The 21,831-nt window shown below is 38.1% G+C and overlaps 1 protein-coding gene and 1 long non-coding RNA gene across 2 annotated transcripts in view; one reads left to right on the top strand and one right to left on the bottom strand.

Annotated features, from left to right (window-relative positions):
• Nucleotides 1–21,804, top strand: part of LOC139714199 (uncharacterized) — a gene marked incomplete at its 5' end in the record, with an annotated part of 43,036 nt that extends 21,232 nt beyond the window's left edge. The window contains 3 exons of the mRNA XM_071625914.1: nt 2,407–2,522; nt 6,292–6,394; nt 19,246–21,804. Coding sequence (XP_071482015.1) covers nt 2,407–2,522; nt 6,292–6,394; nt 19,246–19,395 — 369 coding nt within the window. The remainder of the gene's footprint in view (nt 1–2,406; nt 2,523–6,291; nt 6,395–19,245) is intronic.
• Nucleotides 7,756–13,072, bottom strand: LOC139714198 (uncharacterized). The gene is made up of 4 exons (XR_011709687.1): nt 12,828–13,072; nt 10,891–11,129; nt 10,421–10,600; nt 7,756–9,120 (listed from the first exon to the last, which is right to left on the bottom strand). It is a non-coding gene; the product is annotated as an uncharacterized lncRNA (long non-coding RNA).
• Nucleotides 21,805–21,831: the final 27 nt, after the last annotated feature.

The following is a 21,831-nucleotide window of genomic DNA, read 5'->3' as shown; positions in this document are numbered from 1 at the left end:
CATCCAGTTTTGTCCACGGTGGCCGGAAACGTGACTGCTGTGGTTGCCGGGAACATGGTGTAAACGCAGCATAAGGGAATAAACATGTACATAGAATGGTAGTACATATAATCATCATTGTTGCTGTAGCTAATGTTGTGTGCATTCTCTGTTTGTGCCCGCTGTGTTCACTTGCCTGTATTGTTATTCAGCTTTTAGATCCTAGATGTACACAATGAAAGCAGGCTTATTTATCCTAAGAATATAATATGAATTGATTTGCAGTGGACATACATAAAATGGCATTATAATTTTTTTCTTTCTACTTTGTCATTTTATTCTAGCCTCTGTTGTTTTTGTGCTTTAATCATTTTCTATCATATTTTCTAATTTTCTAATCACCTCTAATAATGTTTGCTACATATGTCTAAATTTATCTTAAACATAATGCAGATTATTTGAAGTGATTCAGTGATCGAAGAATATGCAATTACTTAATACATGGTCTCTTCTTGTATGCCACTGTGTATCATGCCGAGCATTGCTGGCAAAATGCAATGTTTCAGATCATTAGCTTATCATCCATTTTCATTTTACCACATTTTGCAGAGCATCTTGTGTTCACATTTTCTGTATTGCCATTGTGTCAAAATTGTTATCTGTATTCACTGACAGCCTTAAGAACTCCACATGCTATTCATCAGTGCATTGACACTGATACATTGGGGATTTAATTTGGTACAATGTACCGTACATTATATATCTTCTGTTGTGTCTCATGTGCCTTAAGCTTTTGTAAGCTATTATGATGGAACAAAAAAGGGAAATCAATTCCACTCTCTGATTGTGTAGCAAGCCATGATACTCATGCTATTGTTTATATACTTCTATAAGTCAAAGATGAAAGTTGGCATTGCTATTCCACAGTTGTTCCCTTTAATAGTATTAAAGACCTAATGGATGGAAATGGATCCAGAGTTGTTGTTTTTTAATTGATACCTGATCATCTGCTTCAAGTGTTCACTCCAGATCAATTTTCATTTTTATGCAACCTTTTCTAACTTTTGTACTATTTTGTTAATCAGCTGAGATGTAATTTCCTTTATTCCAGCACTTTCACATATAATTTGTACTGACATGAAAACACAGAGTCAAGGTCAGGCTCAGCGTCTGCTAGTGATTCAATCCAGCTAGGAAAGCACAGCTGCAGCACAAGCAGTGGCACATGTGGCCTTGCTATCTGGCCGCAACCAACTTTGAACTCGACAGTGTACTAGACTAGAGAAAACTGCACATAACCTGCATTCCTATAATTCAAGCAATTAATGAAATCCACAAGTCAACAAAGCTATACAATTTGACCAATACGGGGTATTTGGGGGAGTCTCCCATGGAGAAATTAGTATTTGATTACTCTAAATGAATGAATTCTGATTTAAAAAAGAAAATAAGCAAAAAAATCAACCTTTTCTCCTTCCAGCTTGATGATTGCTGTGGGTCATACAGGCATATTACACAACATGCACAAAGAACACTAGTAAGTAGTGTAAAAGTGGCATGAATTTATAGTCTCAAGAAGAACAATTTTAGCACACTGTCTTTACTCATATCTGACTCCACTCTCTTTTCAAGAAAGCCTATCCCAATAGTTTGCTGTTGAGGTGGCCACATAGAGACTTTAGGCCTTAGGCTTAGCCTTGGGCTGAAGTTCTTGCTATTGGTTTCAGTTATACATTATACCACTGGCTCTGGCATACTGTAAAAGTGGAAATTTTCGCGGTGTTGAAATTTTCACGCATTTCACGCAACCAGAAGCTAGCGCGAAAATAGAAGCACGCAAATATTTTTGCGTGCCATATGTTCCTGTGTGGGATGTCTTGATTCCATGGAATTAAAAACACGCGAAACTCTTCTTACCCTGCCAAGCGCAAAAAATTAGTAATGCGAAAATATCCACTTTTACAGTAGCTTGAGTTCAAGTAGAAGTTCAAGTGAAGCAGATGCCACCCAGATGATGGTCTGTTTTGAACTCCCAACCAGTTATTGACCAATCCCCTGGCCTAGCCCCCAGACAGCAACCACTCAACAGCCAATTAATAGCAGATTTGATTCTTTACCTAAATCACTCAACTGAGATGGCTGGATTAGGTCAGTACCCAGGCAGACACCACCTGGGCATCAAGTTTATCTTCCGTGGTGAATGAAAAGCGGGCAGGCACTGCTAGAATTTTGACCCCATGCTGGTAAAACTTCAGCAGCAATCCGAGCAATGCCCAGGTGAAATTGCCTAAAAATTGCTGTAAAAATTGCTGCCTGGCTGCCAAGCATGCTGATTTTTGGGGTAGTAAACATATCCTCAGTCTTGTAGTACTTGTAAGTGCCCTGGTTATGCAGCATCATTACCATCATGTGTGTTCTATATTGCAGGGAAGCTATTATTCTGGTGACTTTGTGGTGCAAATTGAGGAAGACCAAGGTGGAGGGAAAGGAAAAAAAGAAAGGAAAATCAAGCCTTCCTCGCAAGGAAATGCAGGCCACTCAAGGTAAAAACAACAAAGCAAACAAATAAAAAATTGACAGGATAGGCATTTCTGTTCATTCATACTGTGACGTAAACACCCAATATTTCGTGAGGTTTTTACTTTTGTGAATTTTGCAAGTCAGGCGCTATCCTTGAATTTAAAAACAAATGAAAATATTTCCTTTGAATCCCTACATAAATGTGACATGCACACATATTTCCTCATTCAGTACTGTACCCACGGACGCAAATGAAAAATTAAACTCGCTAAATATATGGCATATACGGTATATGATCATGTCTTAAAAAGTCACATTGTTGGTATATGTCAAAGGTGATCTGTTTCCACAAATGTGATGCTTCCACAGAAGCTGTGCTCATGAAAGGACAAGTCCACCTTCATATACATAAGGATTGAGAGAATGCAGCAATATTAGTGGAACACATCAGTGAAAGTTTGAGGAAAATTGGACAATTCGTTCAAAAGTTGCGAATATTTTAAGTATCTGCGCAGTCACTGCTGGAAGAGAAGACTACTACAGTGTATGATGTCACATGCGTACAACTATATAAGGAAAATAAAAAGAGAATTTCACAAAACTTGACTTTTTGAATAAAGTGCACATTTCTTCGACTTGCTACTGACATATGTTAAGGGTAATATTATTCCCCCTGCCTTCTGAAAGAGAGAAGTCGAGTGTTCTTTTGTTATGTGAGAAAAATGGAAATATGTTGAATTTTCTTTATTCTTTCTTTATATCGTTGTACTCATGTGACATCACAAGCTATAGTAGTCTTTTCATTTAGCTGTGACTGAGCAGAAACTTCAAAAATTCATAACTTTTGAACGGATTGTCCGATTTTGCTCAAACTCTCATCTGCACTGATGTGTTCTACTAATATTGCTGCATTCACTCAACCCACATGTCTATGAAGGTGAACTTGTCCTTTAAACCTGACCAGCAGAGAATGGCCATAAAGCCACTGAATCATTATAACAAATCTCATAAGAGTAGTATACAATAATATTGCAACTTGTACAGACGAAATATCAGGAAATCCATCCAATATCTCAATTTATTGGTGTACATTATACAGTACTCACAGCATAATCATGATAGGCTGGGAGTTACCTAACAAAAAAAAAAATGGTTTCTTTTTTAAGTTAGGTGCCCGATTTGACAATGTGCATGCACCATACACTCATGCAATGATAATACAGTACGTCCAAAAAAAAAAATGTGATCGGATTTTTCCATTGATAACTTTCATTATGATTTAACTGTCTGAATGCTATTTCAAGGTCTAGAAACATAACATCTTAACTATATTTGGCAGAAAACCCCACTCAATTTGGTTAAGTAGTCATAGAGAAATGTGTATTGTTGTAAAGTGTGTCATGGGTCTGTTCTTCCAAGTTTAGCAATTGGATGCTCTCGGAACTGCATATTAATGTGTAAACACAATGGACAGAACTTGGAGGGAAGGCATTCCTGACATGCTCTACAAAGATCTCCATTTTTCTTTGACCACTGAAGCAATTGGATGGGGTTTTCTGTAAGATGTGGGTAATAAGTTACAGTTTCATACTGTGAAATTGTATTTGGATTGATTCACTATTTTCAAACTTATCATTGTGGAAGGTACCGTTGTATTTTTTTTTTTTTTTTTGTTGGGGGGGGACATACGGTACATACTACACAAGTGCTCATACATGAATGTACATTATGTGAACTACCCCCACTAGTACAGTACTCTCCGCTTAATCGGGTATCGCTTAAACGGGTACTCCTTTTAATTGGGTAGTAATGTCAAAATCAGTTCCAATGCACATTAAAATTACCTGATAATCGGGTTGCCTCTCCGCATAAATGGGTAAATGATTTTCTTCTAATCTAATTTCTACCCACATTTTATCGCAGATATAACACTTTAAGAAATCATGAATGTCAAAAATTTCCACGGCTAGTGTATTCTCTGCTCAATTTGCAAAGAAGACCGATCATTTGGGGAGTGATTAAACATGAAAACACACGTACCAGTACCGATTTGCCACATGTAAACGAACATTACACATGTAGCTGGCACTCACAATTGCATATAGACAGACAGGAGTTGAACACACCTGCGCTCCTCCCTTGCTCCGCAACAACACTCACAATACGAGAAGTTTGCAACGAAAATCAGGCCATGCACCAGCTCCATACTTTTGCTTTTCCCCAGTCACCCGGTAACCCGACGTTCTATGTGACTAATGCACGCAAACAGACGTATTCGTATTCGTTTCGGAAAACGTCTGCGTGTTAGCGAGGAGTCTTTGTGGAGTCCATAGTCAAACGACAAAGTTTTCTGAAGACATATTTGTCCATAAAAAGAGTGTAAATTATTGCTCGTGACTGAGCAAGTATAAGGTACAATGTATGTATATAATGTGCCGAGCAAGCACGCGTGTTAAGAATACAGTGTAGGTGTTTGGTGCAGTGTACATTATACAAACATATTGTGTGTGTCAATTGTGAATGAGACATGTTCTTCTGTTAATCGGGTACTCAGCTTAATCGGGTAAGAAACGCTCTGCTCGAGCCTACCCGATTATGCGGAGAGTACTGTACTGTACATTACTCCTTCCCCTTACAATCTCACATTACCATAGAGCAATCATTGGAACTGTGTTCCTCTGTCACTTTCATTTGAATGCAAAAGACGTGCAATGAAAAATTCATTTTTTTTTTCTTTTTAAGGGACCTTCTTAAGTTTTTCTTGCATGGCTTACCAACGTATTTCTTTCTTGGGCATGTACAATGTGCCATATAAATCCATGTCCATGAGCAATGATTACCCTAAATCACTGTGGGAACATGAGAGGAACATTCGTTCATGTCGAAGGGAAATTAATGCAATTCATAATGAAATCTGGTCAGCTTTCGATTTTCCTGACTTGTATTTGATTGTAGCTTTCATGACATGTTACTGAGCTCTGGCCAACTAGTACATTTGCGTATGATTGAGTGCAGCTGTAGGACTACTTGTGTTGTCAATGTTTAATCAAACATTCGAGCTAGCCTGCCCCGTGCACACAGTGAAGCATCACAAAGTATAAAATAGCTTGAGTTAGTGATTTTACTATTCAAAGATGGGTATCACTGAACTGACTTGTCAAAGACTTGCTCTGTAACTACACTTATAAATATGTAAACAGCAACTGAAAGGTAATCTTTGTAAAGTTGTGTTGGTTTTGGTAGCTTTTTTTGTGTAAAATATGAAAAAAATAAAGATGAGATCACTTTAAAAAATATATATGTCCAGTTTTCTTATGGAAGGTCTGTGCCCGATTATCCAGTGAAAATAGTGTGCACTGGAAATGTTTCTAGGAGGCGTATGTCATTTGACCGATGTTCTCGATTATGTGCCCAATTATGTGGTGAATACGGCATCCATATTCTTCCTTTCACAATACTTTCCTAGGAAAGAAATGTTTCATATTCACAGATTTCATGTCAAAAGGGGAAATTAATGAAGATTTGTGTGCATTCCAAGACAGGATTAATGAGATAATTACCCCATTCAATTTGAGAAAATATTGGAAATTTTAAAATTCCATAACTTTTTTTTCCTTTGGGTCCAATTTTAATGAAACCTGTACCATTGTGTTCTTCTGATCTTACTCTATTCATTAACACCAACTTCACCTTAATGATATGTACTGTAGTGCAGTCGTAGATACTGCAAATTCTCACAGTTTGTCACATCTTTTCCTGCCAAACCTTATTATGGTATGTGTTTGTGTACAGACAGAACACTGGCCTGGGAGACAGACAGAACACTGACCTGGTAGACCACCAGATGCTAGAAACTTGTGTGTCGGGTGAAAAGAAGGCTGCACTACCTGGGCAGGTGGGTACACTGTTTGGTACACTGTTTGTACTCTGGACATCTCTCTAGGACAACCAATGGCAATCTGAAATTTTGTAAAGCACAGTAGAATCTCTCTCCAACCCCATTGTCCATCCACCTTCCATCCATCCATAATCATATTTGTGGACAGCATAATTTAAAAACCATTTGAGGTATCCTAATGAAACTTGGCATATATAATGTATGAGTGGATGAAGTTGTGCCTATCAACTTTTGGGTGCACATACACTCAAGGTTAAAGATCAAGGTCAAATTCTCAAAGTTTCACTATATGCCCCACATCCATGCAATGCCTGAAGGTTTGGGTTTTTTTTTTTTAAAGTTGATGCATACCCCTTGTGAAAAAGTACTGCAGTAGTACTGCAGTACAAGTATTGCAGTACTACTGCAGTACACGTACTGCAGTAGTACTGCAGTACTAGTACTGCAGAAGTACTGTAGTAAATTGGACACTTTACTGCAGTACTAGTACTGCAGTACTCAGTACTGCAGTACCAGTACTGCAGTACTACCTCACTTCTTCCTTGCAGTACTAGTAGCACTGCAGTACTGGTACTGCAGTAGTCATTGCATCAGTAGTACTGCAGTACTGGTACTGCAGTACCAGTAGGCCTACTGCAGTACCAGTACTACACAGCAGTAGTACTAGTACTGCAGCTGCAGTACCAGTACTGCAGTACCAGTACTGCAGTACTACTGCAGTACTGGTACTGCAGTGGTACCTCAATGGTACTGCAGTACTACTGCAGTACCACTGTAGTACTACTGCAGTACCAGCACTGCAGTAGTACTGCAGTACCACTGCAGTACCAGTACTGCAGTAGTACTGTAGTACTACTGCAGTACCAGCACTGCAGTACCAGTACTACAGTAGTACTGCAGTACCACTGCAGTACCAGCACTGCAGTAGTACTGCAGTACCACTGCAGTACCAGTACTGCAGTAGTACCAGTACTACAGTAGTACTGCAGTACCAGTACTGCAGTAGTACTACAGTACCAGTAATGGTACTGCAGTACTCAGTACCGGCACTGCTGTAGTACTGCAGTACCAGTACTGCAGTAGTACTACAGTACCAATAGTGGTACTGCAGTACCGGCCGGTACTGCTGTGGTACTGCAGTACCGGTACTGCTGTAGTACTGTAGTACCAGTACTGCAGTAGTACTACAATGGTACTGCAGTAGTACCAGTACAGGGAATAAAACCTGGGAAAAGAGGATATCTTATTGGTCTCATCTGAATTTGCAAATATTGAAATAGTAAACATACAGTATGCCTATGTTTACAATGAGGTACCGGTTATAACGAGGAAAAAATGGTGGTCCCACCAACCTCATTATAAAAGGGTTACCCTGTACTTCATTACTGCAAATGAATATACATGTACAATTACAACGATAAACAAGTGGCAATCTATATCCGCTTTCATAGCATACATAAACAATCAATAAAATATAATACAATGTTTGTTTTTTTCTAGAATTCAAGTACTGAGTATACATGAAACCCATGTATGTTTTTCCCTGTAGGCCTACACCCCATCTGGGGCCCATATGGGCCAAATGGGCTTTGCCAATTTAGTTCCATATTTTCCCCATATACACCACATGGGGCCCACACTGGTTTTGTCAGGGCAGGCATGTAATCTAGAAGATATTCTACAGTGTAAGTGTAGCTAGGTTGAAAGGGAAATTTGTTTTCCAAGGTGGAAACACAGATTTCTCTCATGTGAATGTTTGCAAAGTAATGAAATAACAAAAAACATACAGTAAATGTATGAAGATGAATTACAACAGACCGCTTCTGCAATTTAGTCAGATTTTATGCATGCTTTCTTCACAAAATTGAACCTTAACAACCACAAAGCTTGACTGAAGGCTTGCCCAAACCAGCAACAGCCAGGGGAATTCATGTCTGTGGAACTCGGTGGAAGGGAGCAGGTGAATGATATGCTTCATTTCTAGGCTGTTGGAAAAGAAATATCCGTAAGTTGTTATGTAATACATTACAGAAACGGTTTGTTGGCACAAGAGATGACACTTCAAGCGCTGACAGGAATAATGATCAATATGATGTACATGTATTACGAAAACATGCAATCCTGATGTAAAGTTAAGTTGAGAGGAGTAGAGAACACAAAGAACTTAAATCTGAGTAGACTTGATGTAGCATAAAATTTAAACTATTTATTATGGAAAGTCCAGCAAATGAAGGAACATATTCACAATGCATGCAAGAAAAAAAAATTGTAATGTTCTGTCAATATCATGATACAGTACATGTATAAGGAATTATATGTATTTTCAATGATGATCATATAAATAAAAATGATGCATGAAAAAATTTCCAATACTTGGTTTGATTTTACAGTCCAAGTAGTAGTACATAGCCGACTTGATCCTGACACTTTTCCTTTTCATTCAAGATAACACAATCAACATTCTCCTCATTTATAAATAAAAAGAGAGAAGAAATGTCACTGAATGTGATAAATGTCCCACCATAGTCTACAATCACAAAGGCGACAGTCAATCTTTTTCTTAATTTCCAGCTGGAGCCTCTTGCACACTCTTTGTCCTCCTCCTCGTCTGCATGTTTCCTTTACGATCACGCGAGTTGGAAATCCAGTGGCAAGCCCAGTTTGTGGTCTCTTTCTCGCTGGTATCTTGCATCCCTTTGCTTGTGCATACGAATGTATCATGTCTGCAGTAGAAAAGATGATAGAAAAAGAAATGCTAAATTGTCAGTACATACCTGTGTATACATACATGTATTTCAAGATTGAAAAAATGAAACATCATGGAAATTTTATTCCAAGTATCCAGATATTGAATCAACCCCCTCCCCCTCCACATTTTGGCGACTACTCCGCCACATGAAATTTTTTGACTGCATCGTTCCCTGACTTTTACTTTGAAGTCTTGCACATCTTTTGATACTGTCATGACGCTGCATGACGTTTTATGTATGCCTGTCAGACTGAAAATGGCTCAAAACGTGATTTTGTGTATAAAGTCTATGCAAATTGAGTTTTCTCTTCTTATTCATAAAGATATTTATATCTTTATGAATAAGAAGAGAAAACACAATCTAATCATTTTCACTTTCATGGGCTGAAACTAATTAATTTTATCATGATAATGCTTGAAATGGGTTCTGACATAAATTCTGTGGGAAAAAAATGATAAATCAACAGGCCGAAAAAATAAAAAAATACATGTACCTAAGATTACCAAGAAATTAATACAACAATAAAATACTGAAGAAATTGATTTTGATACTATTTTTTTTCAAATTCATTGTTAGAAATGCCACAAAGAATGTTTTCACCAAAAAATAGGATTCTAGGAGCTTTAATATCTGATAGGGAGCAAAATGCATGATTTTATGCATATACTGTATGACGAAAATTTCCATTTCTCTTTGTATAGCTTGGTAGATTACACCACGGGTAATGAACAAGCCAAATTTCATAGCGATTGTGCAATCAAACGCTGAGATCTCGGGGGGGGGGGGGGGGGGGGGGTAATTGAATCAACCCCTCCAGGCCACAGAACACTAAAAAGGGCCTGGCCTGGTTAGGGGTAAGAAGAATTCAAAGTTTATTTGATGGAAATCGGATATGGAATAGCTACAAAATCCAAAAAGTACAACTGAAAGATTGTAATAAAATTTGGATTCCACGCTCTAATAAGATTGCTCTGTTTTGGACATCCCAGCCATTTCAAAATTGATTTTCATTAAAAAAAAAAAAAAAAAAAATGAAATCCCCATGAAACTACATGGTCTTTCATACAGTTGTATTTTACAAGAGGTTTCTCACTATCCCACAAAAAAACAAAAACATGACAAAAACCTTAAGCCAAGTCTCAACCAAAACTTTATGATAGAGCTCTGTATCCTATAAAAACGAAGGAAAAAAAAAAGACTTTGAATGTGGAAATTTTTAAAAAAATGGCTAAGAAAGTAATTCTGTTTTTGAAGAGGGCTTGGCTTGACTTACTGAAAATAGTACTTGAGACGAAAGCATGGCAACCTTGTAAATCTGCAAACGAAGATGTCCCCTTCATGCTCGACCTGTTGTTGCCATGCAGGTCTTTCTGATCTCATGACCCACAATCTTCTCCAGAGAGTTGCCGCACACCGCCTGCCATTAGGATCCACTGATTCTGAGGATGCATGTCTGAAAAAGAGTTGAAAAGATCAAATCCTTAAATAAAATAAGAGAATTTACTAAACATAAACAAGCAGCTGACAAGACAAATGATTAATTCCTTACTTTTTTATACATGTAAAAAAACATTCAAATCTCATTTCTCATTTTATGTGACATTTAATTTCATATAAACACTATGTTCACTGTTATTGAATTGATTTGGTTAAAAACTAACAACAGATTACAGAGGACAGAGGTCAAGGGAAAGAAAAATGACACATATAGGCAACACTTTCGAATACTAGTATTTTGCTCACCAATATCTTTCTACCAGCATAAGAAATCTCCAGAAGCTAGAAGGCTGTCGAGCTCCTGGAAAGCTGCCTTACTCTCGAGGGGGTAATGGCGGCATCGTAGTCTCCTCAGCTCACCAATCTCCATGTTTACTGGTAAAGCAACCTGCTGTGGTGGCGCTCTGCAATTTGAATGTACACCTGCTCATGTTGGTCTAGCCTCTCCAATACTTCAAGCCTATGGAGAGTGAACATCCTCTGATCTGAAAATGCAGATGAAGAAAAGCATTCAAAAGATTAAAGACGTACTGTCGTGCATACTGTCGTGCATATTTTGAATTGATTGTAAGCGCTTTGGGCCTTGTGGGAAAAGCGCACTATAAGTAATAATGATAATAATAATAATGCTTCACAATGGATGAAACAATTAACCACTGGACTGCAGCAGGCTTTTACGCACACTGAACACCTGGGTGCTGATGCATAATAATGCATGTGTATCTCAAAACATGCCTTCCAGAAGGCGAAAGATTGGCCAAGATTATATTGCTTGAAATATGAAATAGTGAGGCATCATCCTCTCCTGATCTGCGATACCTCCACAAATCCTTCACAAAGAGCAGCTTTACTTACTACTATCATCAAAAGATTCATCAAAACCCTTCTTCCCACTGTAGGTCGCCATTTTGAATTGAGACTCTATAGAAACTTTCACCTTGGAGACCAATCAAAACCCTCACAAATCACAGCTAAATCACTGATTTTGGGGGGCACCTGTTGCCCGTACATTCAATCATGTCATAGGGGTAGGGGTAGCACAGCGCTGAGGCTTCAAATTGCACATTATATGAAGACGTAATATTATATTACATGCTCAGCACACAATGGAATGTTGCCAAGGATATTTTACGTGGTCCGCAGCCAAGTGGTTAAACCCACAAATCTCACAGAAAGTTACTTGCAAAATGCTTGTGATGGAGTGAAGAGGTGTATCCTAACGGTTAGACTGAGCTTTAGCCTTTAGTTGACAAGAACTTTTGTCACAATCATAAGGAATTTGACAAGGAATGTCTTAAATCTAAACGTATGTCTCCTTACAGTTAGCTGCACGCGTAAGGAAGTGCAAAATTAAATTCTGAGCCTCTGTGTCCAAATTCTCATTTTTGAAAGTAAAATGAGGAAAAGGTCAACTTAGGTCTGAACGATCTAATAGTACAGCCAGGTTCCCAGTCAGTAGTTGTGGCTATGGATGTGACATAGGTTTTTAGGTGGTTACTATTCAGGATATCTGGGCAAAGGTATGATGCAAAGTTGATTGTAGAGTCTAGAGGCGGCTGAAAACTCCCCCGGCTGAACTTAACATACATGTAAATAGATTCTAACGTTATATCTTATGGTAAGGCCAAGGGTACCACCTATCGGCAGGGTACCTGCTTGACATCGGCACCCTGGCTCCCTGCGTATTTATCATGGCTGTTTGCGTACGAACGAAAAAGTATGCGCGGGATTACAGTAAGTGTCATTAGCTTTGAAAACAATAAAAACGAAGAAACGCAAATCAAACTCACAAACAAACTAACAAACCAAACTAGTAGAATCCCTAGTAGCCCTAGACATGTTTCAATTACACATTACACATGCGCTCAGTAACGACGCATGGCTGTATTACCTACGCTACAGTGTATGGAGGGAGGGTTGCCGATCGCTAGAACTAACGTTGCGCGAAGAAAACGGATTGCGTGCACTAAAATTGCGCTACTTTAAAACGGAGATTTAAAACCAACAAGACAGTCACGACATTCGAAACTGTAGTATTTATGGCATATCTGAGGTAAGATTTAGGCGAATTTGTAATATATTTTTGGAATAAACAAGCTACAAATCCAATAGGGTGACGATAGGTGGTACCCTCAATCATACACACAATCAACATGTAGGGTATACAGTTGAACGTAACTTACCATTTTTAGCTGCAAGCAGCTTTGCTTGATGTGTTGATGCAGATTTTCCGCTGCCCCATTATACTACAGTCACTTCCTCATGGGAACAACAACGTGAATATTGGGCATTGTCCTTTATCCAGTCCACCACAGGACCTTTTCCAACGCTGTCATCACAGTCACAAGGCATAAAATTTCTTCATTCTCTGCGCTGCCATTTTGCTTTGTACGCGTAACGTTTTACAGAATTTGAAAATGCAACTCAACGGCGGTACTCGACTCGTTGCGTAATACATGCACTGTACTCGCATCGCGAGTGTGCGCGCACGCACGCGCGCGTAGCTACTACATGTATAACCCCACTCAGTGGTCATAGAAGCAATATGTGCGTGCGCGCGGGCTGGCGATCACACGTGCACTCGATTGGCGCCACAAAATACTAGTAGACACGAATGGGGGGGGGGGGGGGGGGGGGCTATCGGAGATCCGGTTAGTACATTTTCGGCGCATCATGATAGAATAAAACATAAGAAATTTGATCGGATTTCAACTCCTTATGTGCCATGGTGGAAATCCCCTGTGTGCCACGTTATTCTGAGACACGGAGGTAGTCCTGCTTACAAAATTCTGTTAGGATGAGCATAATAGCTAGTAGGCAAGGTGAACGAGGTACCAGTTTGTAGACTTGCCGCTTTTCAAACACGGAATTTCGAATTTACACCACCCATGTTTTTCCCATTTTGCAGAGACCGCGGTTCCTTCCATGTTTCTTTGAAAAAAAAATGCAATAAGATACCATCAGATCTTCCTACTATTAATTATCAAACATAATCATTTCGTGTGCGTATTTTTTTAGGTCAGCCCACAATGCAACAAGCAAAAAAAGCACTCCAACTTTTTATTAGGCGACACTCGTGGCTCATATGAAAATTGGAATGCGTGTAAAACTCAACATTAACCTTTCCATTTCAATTCAATTAAATTCATTTATTTTCCATACTTCTCATGAGCATTGTAACAGAAATCAAACCAGTTCTTTAACTTTTTTTTTACAATGTGTGGAACACAAAATACATGGTGTTAACACAATAATTACATGTAGTGATAACTGGTCAAAATCGAAATCGAAATGGGGTTGATTAAAGAGAAGTATGACGGGACCTATATCTTGTTTGGCTGTAAGCCCCGAGTAATCAGTGTTTGCGAAAAAGAAACGGAGAACGGATAGAAGTCAAGACCAGATTATGTCATGGTGCCAAATAAGAAAATGGAGGTAACATTTGTAGTCCCGACTTCCAGTTCTTTTGCTGGTTAGCAAAAATATTGTACGAATATACAACTGCGATCTCTCCGGTTGACAGTAGCGTAAAAAATGTTAAATAACGCAATCCTGTCGCATTTCTATTTAATTTAATGGATGTATACAACGCGAAGGGATTTTCGGGAAAAGATAAAGAAGCATCTTTGATCCTGGGCGCAACGATATGTGTGAGATTACACAGCCAAAATGATTCATGAAATCATCGCATTCCCGCTGCATGGGCACCAACAACGTAACCTATAACCTAATCTCGCAAGTTAAGGTATAAACGTCGCACGTATACTCTGAAATCATCGCGATCTCGCCGGATGACAGTAGCGTAAAATAGTTGAATAACGCATGTTAAGCTACGTAATATGTGTTCAGAAGAAGAAACAAACGCATTTAACTATTTGAATAGATCTGGGTTTGTTTATTATCACAATTTTAACACCGCAGTTTACAATGCAGATATTTCTTTCCTTCAGAATGGTCTACGAAGAACAGATTTGCGTAAAATGGATCACAACTTTCTGAATTTAATCATGTCGCATATTTTTCAAGAAGGGATGTACAAAACGCGAAGGGATTTTCAGAAGAAAATGAACAACGCATCTTCAATCCCTTCGGGTGCAACGATGATACATTGTATGAGATGACAGCCGAAATAATTTATGAAATTATCACATTCCCGCTGGGCACCAACAGCGTAAAAAAAAAAAGAAATCCCACAAGTTACGATAAACGACACATAATGTTATGTTACTCTAATCATCGCGATCTCGCCGGTGGACAGTAGCGTAAAAATAGTTGAATAACGCATGTTAAGCTACCTAGTCGGTGTTCAGAAAAAGAAATTAACGCATTTAACAATTTGAATAGATCTGGGTTTGTTCATAACCACAATTTTTAACAACGCATTTCACAATGAACATTTTCTTTCTTTCAGAATGGTCTATTAGGAACAGATCTGATGTGTAAAAAGAATCACAACCTTCTAGATTCATTCCTGTCGCTTATTTTTCAAGAACGGATGTACAAAACGCGAAGAGATTTTCGAAAGAAAATAACGCATTTTAATCCTTTCGGGCGCTACAATCATAAATTGTATAAGATTTACAGCCGATGTGATTCATGAAATTAACCCATTCCCGCTCGAAATCAGCGTAAAAATGCCTCGCAAGGTCCGGTAAACAACGCATGTATGTTACTTTATTTGCGCTGGTGTTTAGAAAAACTTAAACACATTTTATGCAATATGATTTTGATAATAATAATATAAGCCTATGTTTCTCAAGAATGTAACGTGCTCTATTATATTCGAAGAGATTTTGGAAGAAAAATATCCATTTCAACCCCGACTTTTTTCGCCTTATTCACAAATAATTTACCTTTATTCTCTCGATAATAATTACCCATATTGTGTGATAACAATGCAAAGGATGTTCTAAACTTTCATCGATGGGTATATTATGACGTCGTGCTTATGTTTTTCTTTGTTTTTGATGCGTACGGTTATAACGAGGTACCGGCTGTAACGAGGTAATATCGCCGGTCCCACGGACCTCGTTACAGCGGGGTTTCATTGTATCAATATTTCAATGAAGAATGTTGGTTTAGGTAATGTGCTGTTTCTGCCATTTACAACATAAATTTCTGATAGTGTGTGAATATTGGGTTGTTTTATACTGTCTTTTTTTCTATACATGTATAGTACTTTGCTGTTTCAGCCATTCACAACAACAATGGGTTGACTTATCAGTGTCACCCATAGGGTGTGAATCCTTGATTGAGACCAATACATGATTATGGTATATTGAATAGAAAGGTGATTTTGTTTTTGAAGCAAAGACTTTAAGGCCGTATGGAGTCAATGATAGCAATGTATTTAGATGAACATTATGTATCTTGACTTACAACTCATGATTTTATAGTCGCCTATATAGAATTTTCAAGTGTATTGTCCATTGTTTTATTTAACATGACATGATTAATTCAAAGTATTTTTTTTAAGGGTGAACAAGAGAATTTAGATATTAAATAATGGTATTAAGTCAAGGAACACACCAATGTATGAATTGAGGATGTCCAAATGTTTGAGGATGTCCAAATTGTGATCTTAAGACTTAGGGTATCCATTACATCCCTGAATAATGGAACTATTTAGACAGCCACTCTGCTATTTGAGATTTAGGTAAATATGAATGGGGCTTGGTTAAAAATACTGTACATTACAAGTTAATTTCCTATGCGGTATAATAAGGTTTGGCATGTTGATGAATTGTTCTAAGTATTTGAAATGTCTATGGTTAACCTACGGTATGGTATTTGTGTAATAACTCATGTATGAGCCATGCATGTGAAAGGTTAGATTTTGATCCAAAGGTTAATGTCATGTATCACGTAAATTACCATCAAGTGAATGGTGCAAGATGTCTTACAAGGAAACACAGTAACCCTGAAAGTAATTTTCTGATGTCAGTTTATTGACGATGTTATAATCAAAAGCGAGGTTAGAATACAATAGAACATAACAGAGCATGTTTGTTTTCATACAAAGTGCTATACAGTATAGTTTTATAAGCATGTGTAATTCTATTTTTCTTTGGGTGGGGGCCAATAATGTCATGTACAAATTACAGTGCTATTGTAGAATGTTGAGTATTTCACTGCTGCTATGTTAATGAAGTCAAACATTGGCAAGAATAAAGTCTCTTAAGGGCAGGAACCTCACACTAGTGTAATTATGTCAATGTGTGATTTATTTTGTGACAATGTAAGAACAGTAAAAACCTATTTGAGCTGGAATATTTACCTTACGGTGTGATTTTGTGCTGCATTAAGTCATTGATTATAGGTTTAAGACATTGAAATGGGCACTTCTTGAAAAATTACTAAATCTGGAAAAATTAATAAATCATGCATCCAGAGGTTGGCAGCTCTGTTTCAGTCAAAATATGATTTCTTGCATAAATTGGAATATCTAAAGATAGATAGCGAATTCTTTTTTTTTCTAATATGAAAGTTAAATTGCCCCCGTCAGTAAAGATCTGGTCTGAGGTTAAAGTAGCGTTAACCACAGGTACTACCAAGAGGTTTGAGTTTTAGTCCATTGTATGATTTTTTTTTTAATAGCAGAAATAAATACATGCATGAGCATCACTTAGCTTCTACATAATCATTATTGCAATAGATATACTTAAACAGTAATGCAGATTTACTTATAATAGTAGTACCGACAATAAGCCACTTCAAAAAAAAATCAAAAGTACTGCAGTACTCCAACTTATAAACTGCAGAAGAATCATCAATAAAACTACCTCTCAAGTACTGCAATACTACTACAATGTACTGTGCTGCCTCAAAAAAAGTACTACAAAATTTAAATGAGAATGGCATGAGTACTGCAAGTATTTCGATGTAAGGTGCTGCGATTTACTGCCGTATATATACTACCATAGAAGTACTGTACTACAATACTACCTCAAAAGTACTGCAAAATAACGAGAATGGCGTGAGTACTGCAAGTACCTCGAAGGTACTGCGATTACTGCCGTACTACCATAGAAGTACTGCAGTACTACCTCAAAAGTACTGCAAAATTACAATGAGAATAGCGTGAGTACTGCAAGTACCTCGAAGGTACTGCAATTACTGCCGTACTACCATAGAAGTACTGCAGTACTACCTCAAAAGTACTGCAAAATTACAATGAGAATAGCGTGAGTGCTGCAAGTACCTCGAAGGTACTGCAATTACTGCCGTACTACCATAGAAGTACTGCAGTACTACCTCAAAAGTACTGCAAATATACTATGATTACTGCAAGTACCTCAAAAGTACTACGAGTACTGCAGTAGTTCTGCCGTACTACCATAGAAGTACTGCAGTACTACCTCAAAAGTACTGCAAATATACTATGATTACTGCAAGTACTTCAAAAGTACTACGAGTACTGCAGTAGTACTGCAATAATACTGCAGTATTTCCTGCAGTACTTGAAGTACTTTTTCACATGGGACAGGCACATTGCCAGATAACAATTCTCTAGGTAGAGCTTTGGGCCATAGGGTCAAAGGTTCAAAGTCAGATGAAAAATTTACTTTTTTCTCCATATCTTGGAAATGGCTCAGGGTATCTTCATGAAACATAGTAGGACCTACATATGCATGTACTGCCTGACAATGTTAGTCTCGGGAATATTGGGTCATGGGGTCAAAGGTCAGAGGTCAGGTTAAAATGCTAATATTTTTGTTTTCACAAAGAAATTTTATTCACTTATTAACATGCAGTACAAATAAATGTCGTATTATATGCTACTTAAAACAAATGATAGAATTTGACAGGCAACTACAAACAGTCTAAATAATATGAATACAATTCCAGTTAATATAACATGCAAAACCTTAAGTTTTTTCTGACATATATTCATCTACTTTCTTTGCTTGGGGAAGAACATAAAAAGGACAAATTGACAAAAGATCCCTGCACTATATTCCAGTAACACACAGTGCATACATGCAACATACACAGGCCCACAATCATAGTATCCATGCATAGAGCTCTATGGATCCCACACCTGTACCTCTGCAGTGTACATTACAGTGCTGCATTGAAAAGCATATGCACACATAAGCCACTGCAGTGAGTAACTCCCAGCAGAACTTTGTGATCTATCTCCCTCACTGTCAGTGGGAGGTTAATGGGGAAACCCTTGAAGCTAACTTTCCTCTGTGCTGCTGCCGCTCAAGCAAAAATATACTTAAATCTGAATGTTAGATTTTGTATCTATTTTAACTTCAGTCATCACTTACTGGAAAACATGGTTCTATGTTATTGAATGTATCATTTACTCTCTGCTTTTGCATCTGGCATATTGGAATTTCAGAGTTCATCTTCTGATTCTCATACAGAATGTATTTATTTTCCTTTTACAAATGAGATAGAGTTGTAGAATTCTAATTTCAGATGGTCTTGATTTTACCCCTTGAATACAGCAACAACAATAACATCAAATCAGTAGACGAATCTGGAATGCTGCAGTGGTGACTTTGTTTGTTCAGTTGAAATAACATGTTTATTGTAATTATTTCTTATTTCTTGTCATTAGCCATAATCATGTTTCCAAATCCTAAATAGATCACCATGCAGGACCTAGAGGAGGGTTGTGTTAAGGACTTATCCTTCACCACATCCAATATGGCATCTGGGAGTACCTCCAAGTCTGTGGCATCTGGGAGCAGCAACCTACCGCCACACTCTGGGGACCATTTTGGACCATGGAACTGATCGAGATGCTGAATGATACCTTCAGAGCAAGACTTTCCCCGTCATATTTATCCTAAAAACTTGAGTAGACAGTCCAAGATGTGTAATCATGCTATTTCTATGTGTGGTCTTAAGCATTCTCAGCTGATGAACGTATTGGTGCCCTTCTTTCCCAAATCACAATTACACAAAATGCAATTTCTTTAGACAATTTACCAGTACTTTTTTTTTTTTTTGTAGGTGACCATAAATGAAACAATTAGTAGTTTTAATGTGTTACCCACTTCAATCATGTTTTCAAGAGAAAAATGAATATCTGTGCAATAAAGTTTGTGATAATTTGAGCCATGTGTGCGTGAAATTTTATGTGACATTCTTACTTGTAATATAAGGTTTGGACAGTGAATCAGACAAAATATTCTTCAGCCTAGATGTGACTTAATTGCAAATCATTATACTGCAGATCATTTTGTGTGTGATTTCATTCCAGAAAAAGCCAAGAATGTCATGGTAACACGAAATCATTCCTGCCATTTTTACTTTTGCCTCTTTTTCTTCAACTCTGCTTCTTTCCAATACCAAGAGCAAAGAGAACAGATTGTATGTTTCATAAAGATTCAGTTCAGTGTTGAAAGAAAAAGTGCCTTTTTTTTGTAATATACTTTCAGCAAAAGTTTGACAAGTTATGGGTAACTATTTCCTGTCCATATTTGCCTTAAGGCCCTCATCTCACTAGGAAGGCGATCATAGCTACCATGGAAGGGATGGTGAGGATAGAAACAGGAATGTTGAGATTTTGAGAATAGTGGAGCCCAGAAATGAAAAGCAAGGCTGGCTTCTTGTAATCTGCTGAGCACGTGGTAAATCTCCACTGTCGCCATGGTCATTTATGGCATCACAGATGATCATTGCACAATCGACATCAAATCAGCACTACCTCAGCACTAGCTCAGCATGAACGCCTGAAGCAGGATGGAAGCATGTGCAATGACAACCTAAGAATGTAGTGTTGTGGCAGAAGCAGTTTGAAGCTTGCTGAATGCAAGGCAATCGTGTTGTAAGCTGAAGCAGTGTAGTTGTATCGTCTCAAAAACGGGTCTAAAAACACAGGCAATGGGAGCTGCTTTCAATGCACTCAATTCACACTTTAGGAATTGCTACCACATTGAGGCTACAAAATTGCTGCTTTTGATGTTGGCAATTGTGATGTGCTTTGAAACCTCTGTGCTCTTGCTATGGACGTTTGGACATGTTCAAAATTTTTTGGTGACGATGATGATGGCGAGCCTGGACACTTCAGAAACGCTCAAAATATGATGGAGAAGGCACGATTTATCATGCTTTGTCAATTATTTTAGGATCATAGCAGATGGTCATCTAGTGAGATGGGGTATTAGCCTCAGTCATGAATCATTTAGAATTTGATATTTGACTTCTTTGGGACTAAGAACAACTGCAACCAATGACAACTGCCAACTGTATTCCCCTGTTTACAAGAGATATAGTTATCAGACATTGATATGTGGTATATCTGTTTGCTTGCTTTGCAGGGATGATTCCAAGGACTGTCAATGACCAGTGCTTGATTATTACATCCATGATGGCAATTGACTTTTTGAGGACTATTAGCTTCTGTTTTATTTTCAGCTAGATTATTAGCTAGAGCTGATGTGGCTCTCAGGATAAGCCCACCAAATATCAATCATTAGGTTCCTGGTTCAATTCCCCTTGCACAAGTGCTCTGTCCGAAGACAAGGCGCAGTATCCTCACTGCACAGTCTTTCAGAGGGGTCTGAAAGCTGTTGATCCTGTGGATGCTTATAAGCATATTGCTCCCTGAGCAGCCACAGCGAACATATCATAGCTCTATGTAAATTCATTTCATCCAAGTATGGTGCCCAGGGGTAATATCTTTATTGCATAGTTTAGTGAATGGATGGGTACTTTTTGATTGTTAGCAGCTGATGCATAGTGAATGGATGGCTACTTCTTGATTGTTAGCAGCTGATGCATTGTGAAATTCATATTACCTTTGAACCTTAATGAAGGTTTCTCCCTAGCAGATTTTAGCGTAAACTAGACTTGAAGGGTTGTTGCAGTGAAGTCATTTGCCAAGAGTATGTAAGTAGGAGGTGCCAGACTTTTTATCATACATTGAAAAGTGGGTACAAGAGTGAAAAATTGGCTTCTGGAATGATGGTACTCCAGACCCTACTGGTATGTGCATCAAACTAATGGAGGCATAACAGCCCACTAAAACTCACCAGTTGTCAGTGCAGTTGCAGTCTGGGAGAGTAAATAATTCCAGGCCCATAGGCTCATTGAAAGAATGAACATTTCTACAAGTCAATCATAGGACACTAGAGTTATCAAGAATGGTTACTGTATGTTTATTATATTGCAAATGAGCTTTTAGAATATAGTTTACTGTGCAAGGAGTTAGCTCGGGGATCACAT

The sequence above is a fragment of the Diadema antillarum genome, unplaced genomic scaffold (genome assembly GCF_040938485.1).
Source record: "Diadema antillarum isolate AM-2024a unplaced genomic scaffold, OU_Dant_1.0 seq00002190_RagTag, whole genome shotgun sequence".
Lineage (NCBI taxonomy): Eukaryota > Metazoa > Echinodermata > Echinoidea > Diadematoida > Diadematidae > Diadema > Diadema antillarum.
Note: the sequence above shows the minus strand (reverse complement) of the source record. Positions and strands in the feature narration are given on the sequence as shown.